We start from the raw sequence: 6,775 nt of genomic DNA on the forward strand, positions 1-6,775 counted from the left end.
TATACCTCAGAACTATAAATAATATGGACATAATTTGATGGTTGAATTTTCCTGTGACGTACACTACCTAAAAATTTCTACAGGCCTTCCACGTGACAGAGATTGTAGCCCAGTTCCCCATCCCAACTCCCAATGAAGGGAGAACAGGATGCACGGACAATGCCATTCTTAGGTTGAACACGACAACGAAGGAATGCTTGACTCGCCGGGAGAAGCAATGCGACGAGTGAATTGGGGTCGGTTGAAATGAGCCGGTTGTTTCTTGCCAAAGAACCGGGACGGAGAAGTTGAAATGAGGGAACCCCGCTGGACAGTTTGCTCTGGAACCACAAAAAGGAAGCAGCAACCTTCTCCCCAAGTACACAAAGCAAAGGCATCCCAGGGGAATTGTTAGTTTGGCTTTCTGCAGTACAAGCTAGAAATGGGTGGCAATCATAAGGCCGAAACTCACAAGGCCGAATTATCAAAAGACCAAAACTCAAAAGGCCGAAAACCGGAAGGCCGAAAATTCAAAACACCGAAAAATCACAAGGCCGAAAAGTCACAAAAACGAATTATCGAAACGCCGACAAATGAGGAACCCAGGATACGAGAACTGGTATTCCAACTGCGACAAAAAATAAAAAATAAAATAAAATAGCTCTACAGATTAAATAGAATAAACTTGTTGGGAATTAATACAGCAAATAAATCGTTTCGTCGAACATCACATTAATAAAGTACTTTCGATAACTTAGAGGAAAACAAAAAGGAGAAGTAGAGATATGAACCACTGTGTTATTGTGTGTTTATTGTACACGGTGGCAATCAGGTTCGGGTTAAAAAATGTAGAGAAACACCATTTCCTGTACAATTCATTCAGTGCGTGATACAAGTTTTGGAATACAGTACAGGGAGAGCAAGTAGGTGACGATGTTTATTGGATGGTGCTTGGGAGAAGAATGAAAAAGCGTGAGCAATCGCGTGGGCGTGCAGGCGCTGAGTCGTCGTCTTCAACATAGTATTCAACAGCCTGCCACCCACAGATGAGAACGACGTAGTGTTTCAAGATTTCGACTATTTAATGGTGGTGCGAGTAGACGTCTTCCCATTATCATGGTTGCTGGAGTGAGTGGTGTCGGCTCGGAGTTTTCGTTGTAAACAAAGGTTATAGGTCTTGAGTTCATCATCGCCTCCACCTCAGCCAGCAGAGTTTGCATTTCGATGAAGTCTACGACGTTCCTGGACAGGGTTTTCCTCAATGCTGATTTTACGGATCTTATCAGTCTTTCATAAAAGCCACCCCACCATGGTGCGCGCTCCGGTATGAATTTCCAGCGGATTCCGTTACGTGAAGAATAGTCCTGCACCAGTGGGTCCGTTAAGATCCTCTGTATGTCCCGAATTTCTCTTGCGACCTTTTTGAACGTCAAGGCATTGTCCGAGTAGATGGTTTGGCAGATTCCCCTACGAGCTGTAAATCTTCGGAAGGCTTGCAAGAACTTGATCGCCGACATGTCCTCGCACAGCTCTAGGTGCACAGCCCTTGTGACGGCACAAGTGAAGAGGACAATGTAGCCCTTGTGGTAGTTCCTCCTTCGCTTCAACATTACTGGTCCCGCAAAATCGATGCCGGTGACCTCGAAGGGATGACTCATCGTCACTCTGTCAGGTGGAAGTTGGCCATCAGGTTGTGTCAGATGCCTTGCGTCGTTTCTTCTGCATGTCACGCAACCTCGTAGTATTCGCTTGACTTGTTGGCGTGCTCGGAGTATCCAGAACCTTTCGCGTAGCTGCACTAAAGTGTCACGCACTCCGCAGTGGAAAACTTGTCGATGGGACTGTAAAATTAAAAGGCGAGCATAATGCGAGTGAGTTGGCAGTATGATTGGATGACATTCCGAAAATGTTTGACGACTACCACCCATTCGTCCTCCAAGCCTGAGGATGCCGTCGTCGTCAATAAATGGCCTTAGATCTTTCAACTTCGATGTTCGCTTAAGTGCATTGTTGCTTCCGAGTGCGCTGATTTCGTCCGCGAATGCAGATTCTTGTTCTTGCCTTACCCAGTAGCGTTCGGCCTGTTGAATCTCACTAGCGCTTAAGGGACCGTTGATCCGACCTATTCCTCTGGAGTTCTTGGTGAATCGAATTATCCACGCTGTTACACGATGGAGGTTATTGACATTGCTGAATCGTCCCAGATCCATCACTGGATCCGAGCACGATGGTGCGATGGTTTGGAGCACAACCTGCTCTTTATGAACGTGAGTGCGTATCATCTCATTGACTTCAGGAGATGGCCATTTGTCATCAGATTGCGCCAGCCATGATGGTCCTTTCCACCACAGCTTGGACTGAAGCAATTTCTTGGGACTTGTTCCTCGCGTCAACAAGTCGGCTGGATTTGCTTCTGTTCCCACGTATCTCCATCGATCTTTCTCTACCTTCTGTTGAATTTCTGTGACCCTGTTGCGCACAAACTGCGGCCAGCGGTTTGCGTCCCCTCGTATCCATTGCAAAGCAATCATTGAATCTGTCCAAAAGAAATCTGAGGTGGTGAGCTTGAAATTGTCCCGCAAGTAGCTGGCGAGACGAGCTGACATCAGCGCACCAAGTAGTTCCATACGAGCTAGAGTAACCTCCTTCACTGGTGCTATTCTTGATCTTGCTGCGATCAGTTGTGTTTTGTATCCGTCCGCGCAGCCGCCGAGACGTAGATAAACAACGGTACCGTACGCGCCGGGGCTAGCATCAGAGAAAAAGTGTAGCTGTGGCTGGATCTCAGTGCTCATGTCCGGTAAGTAACAACGTGGTATTTCAATGTCTTTGAGATCCTGGAGCTCGTTGTGCCAAGCGCCCCATTTACGAGCGATATCATCTGGTAGCGGAGCATCCCACTCCAACCCGTGCTTCCAGATTTCCTGTAGGAGCATCTTTCCGGTGACGGTGTACGGAAGGATGAAGCCCAATGGGTCATATATTTGTGCCACAGAGCGCAGCACCTGTCGTTTCGTGGTCATGCCGTTGTACTCTCCTGATGTGCGGTGGAAGTCAAGTGGGAGAGACAGCGTATCCTGCTCCTGGTTCCAAGGAATGCCAAGTACTTTCGTTGTGTTTCCAATCAAAACAGCATCCGGTTCTGACTTAAACTTCTCGCGCATCGCATAACTGTTCGAACCCCATTTTTGGAGCTTCATGGAAGCCTTTCCAAACAGCTGTAAGGTTTCGGTGTACATCGCCTCTGCCTCCTCCTCGTTCGCCGCACCAAAAATGACGTCGTCCACGTAAATGGAATTTTCAAGTATCCTTGCTAGTCTCGGATGCTCACTGGCGTGCCGCTGGATATGGTGCTGTAACGTGGCTGCCAGGAGGAACGTGCTAGGGGCCGTGCCGAAAGTCACCCTAGTCATGCGCCACGTTTCAACGTTAGGCAGTAGCTGGCCGTCTACCGGCGTGGTGCTGTACCACAGCAACCTAAGCGCGTCTCTGTCATCCTCGTGTATGGCGATCTGTAGGAATGCCTTCTGTACATCCGATACCAAGGCTACTGGATAAAGGCGGAAGTTCATAAGTGGTGGCATGATATCCGGATTTAGGTTGGGGCCCGCGTTCAGATTATCATTGAGCGAGCTGGTGCCAGCTTCATGAGAGGATGCGTCGAAGACGATCCTCATCTTTGTAGTTATTCGATCCTCCCTGATGACTGCGTGATGCGGCATGTAGTATATGTGTGCTGCATTTTGGGCCTGATCCATTTCCTGGGTAACCTTTTCTGCTACTCCAGAGACAAGATATTCACGTATGGCTGCGTCGTATCTCGCCATTAACCCTTGTGACTTGGTTAGACGCCTCGTGACTTGTGAAAGACGTTTCTCCGCAATGTGCTTGTTGTCTAGCATTGACACAACTGGTTTCCACGGCAAGGCAACTGAATACCTGTCGTTCTTCAACTGAATGGACGTCTTGAAGTTATCGAGGACAAAGTGATGCTGTGCTGCGTCTGTCTCATCGCAACGTATGCCGATGCTGTCCAAGTTCCAAATTCGCTCCATCATGTCGTTCACCGCTTCGCGATGTTGGCTTGCGTGCAACACAGTCACCGTGTGACAGCTTGCTGTGCGCACTACGTTTGGTAGAGAGCATGGTCCTTGCAGCGTCCAGCCAAGTGTCGTTTCGACGGCTTGTACACCTTGATACACCGGAAGAGTGCGCCCGGTAACAAATTCCCAGTAGTGGTCCGCACCAATCAGAATCTCTATTTGTTGACGTAGGGCACCGTCGCGACAGTCGGCTATTGCCAGCTTGTACTGCTGCATGTGCTCTTTGATGACATCAGGTGGAACGTCCAAGACTTGAGAGCATATCTGTTCCACCACCAGGGCTGTTATCTTTTGATGTTCACCTCTTCCATGCATAGTCCTTAAACTGAGCTCAACGGCTTCCAGTACTTCTGGACGATTGTGTTGAACTCCGAATGCCCCAATGGAGATGTGCTCTGTGCGAACGATCTGACATCCGAGTGCTTTCGACAAGTGACGAGTGATGAACGTGCGTTGACTGCCGCCGTCGAAGATTAGGCGCGTGAAGACTTCCTCCTTAGTTGCGTGTGCCCAGGCTGTGGCGGTCTGAAGTAGAATGCGTTGGGGGGAGCGATTGACTGTGGTCTTCAGAGTGACTGCCGCGGACGTTCCGGGAGCAGGGGCAGATGGCCGAGGCTTATATTCTGGGTCGCACATCGTCGTTGCGTGGTGACCGGCACATTTGTGGCATTTTGGGCGGGTTCTACAATGTCTTGCAGCGTGATTCGGCTTGCAACATCTGAAGCATCGGCGTTGCTCTGCTAATACGTGTTTCTTTTCGGCAAGAGACTTTGTGCTTGTACAATCTGCTATCGCATGGCTTGTCATGTTGCAAAAGAGGCAGCGTTCATTTCCCTTGCCTGCCTTGACCATGTTTTGCAATGTGACCACTGGACGACCATTCGCCGGTTTAAATTTGCGAAAGTGCGGCGTCTTTGTGGGGTCATGTTCGGGAGGAGATTGAAAGGTACGCTGGGTGATTTCTTCGCGGTGCCTTACTTCGTTTCCTAGGAAGGTCAGTAATGACTTCAACGCGTTGTTGTGAAACGATGTGCCTGTAGAGGCTGATGTCAAAGCGGTTGATGTCGAAGCGGTTGATACCGTTTTCTCGGTAAGTACACGGTTAAATTGCAATGCCATATCCATCGGAAGAGATCTCAGCAAGATCGGGTACAGCATAGAGCAGTAAGACTCTGTAGTAGTGCCAAGGCAGTTCAGTCCTCGAATGTGAGCCTGGACTGTGTCATATAGCCTCCGCAAGTCGTAGAGATGTCGGCTCGAACGTACGGGTTCGATATCCGCCAGGCTTTTGAGGTGTTCTTGAATTAGTAGATTATCGTTGCCGAAACGATTGCGGAGAATCTCGACGGCAGATTCGTAAGTGCCAGGAGTCAACTGTAGACCTTCCACGGCGTTCGCAGCTTCCCCTTGTAGTGCAGCCATTAGGTACTGCATCTTGCTACTCTCAGGGAGTGAGGCATTGGTGTGGATAGTCACATTGAATTGACTCCAAAATTGCTGCCAGTGACATCGTTTGCCGTCGAACTTCAGCATTTCTAGTTTGGGAAGGCGAACAGCGGCTTGCGTTTGTGGTGCTTGAACGGTGTGTACCCGCGCAGGGGAGGCATCTCCCTGTGGATGTGCGATGGCAGGGATATCAGAGGTGGTCACAGCACGTCTACGGGCGTCGACGTGTGCCTTTGCCATGAAGAGGGTCATTTCCAATCTGTTTTGATAATCCAGCTGCTTCGTGAACTCCTGGTCAAACTCATCTTCAGTAAGAAGAGGTTCGATCTGACTATCGACTTCTTTGAGAGAGGCGTTGAGGCTTTGTAGCCTGTCGATGCGTGCTGCCAATTCGGTAATGTCCTGAGGTTCTTCACCCGCCGTTCGTCGGTCAAGATCGTTCTGGATCGTCGTCACCTGGTTCCGCAGAATCTTGCGCTTTTTGTTCAGCTGAGTTCGGTCCATCGCTCAAGCTCCCTGTAGTCTTCCCGGTCAGTACTTGTTGCGTTCTGAATCCTGGTCACGGCACCACTTTGGAATACAGTACAGGGAGAGCAAGTAGGTGACGATGTTTATTGGATGGTGCTTGGGAGAAGAATGAAAAAGCGTGAGCAATCGCGTGGGCGTGCAGGCGCTGAGTCGTCGTCTTCAACATAGTATTCAACACAAGTCATTCACTGGCATTCACCTACCACACACTTCCTCTTTGTAGTAAACATGTTATAGATTATTACTAGATTAGGCAATACGAGGTTATAGTTCATTGCTTTTTTTAAATGAAAAGAGCAATTCCCTCTCAGTGGTCATTCACAGGGATGCTTCCACTAGGTCTTCTGTTTCAATGGCCGTTTTATTTCGGTGTTCGGTTCTGTGTTCTGATTTTCGGCCTTTTGACTTGCTTGGCCTTATTATTTTTCGGCCTTTTGGCTTTCGGCCTTCTGACACTTCGGCGTTATGATTTTTCGGCCTTTTGGCTTTCGGCCTTATGATAGTTCGGCGTTCTAATTTTTCGGCCTTTTGACTTTCGGCCTTATGATAGTTCGGCGTTATGATTTTTGCAACAAAGACGTGAAATTTAGTATTTCCGTGTTTTCAAATTCCTGGCCTGATACGGGCCAGAAAATTGAAGAGTCATGTGCACGTACGAAAGCCGTGATGGGCGTCTGCACTTGTTGTATTGTATGCTATTCGTAGAGTTGTACGTGTTA

The 6,775-nt window shown here is 48.8% G+C and overlaps 1 protein-coding gene across 1 annotated transcript; it reads right to left on the reverse strand.

Moving 5' to 3' along the window:
• Positions 1–1,004: 1,004 nt before the first annotated feature.
• LOC135395679 (uncharacterized) lies at positions 1,005–6,032 on the reverse strand. The gene has a single exon (XM_064626776.1). It carries the CDS (start codon positions 6,030–6,032, stop codon positions 1,005–1,007), a length of 5,028 nt encoding a protein of 1,675 aa, XP_064482846.1.
• Between the last annotated feature and the right edge of the window lie 743 nt (positions 6,033–6,775).

Source organism: Ornithodoros turicata, chromosome 5, assembly GCF_037126465.1.
Source record: "Ornithodoros turicata isolate Travis chromosome 5, ASM3712646v1, whole genome shotgun sequence".
In the NCBI taxonomy this organism is placed as follows: domain Eukaryota; kingdom Metazoa; phylum Arthropoda; class Arachnida; order Ixodida; family Argasidae; genus Ornithodoros; species Ornithodoros turicata.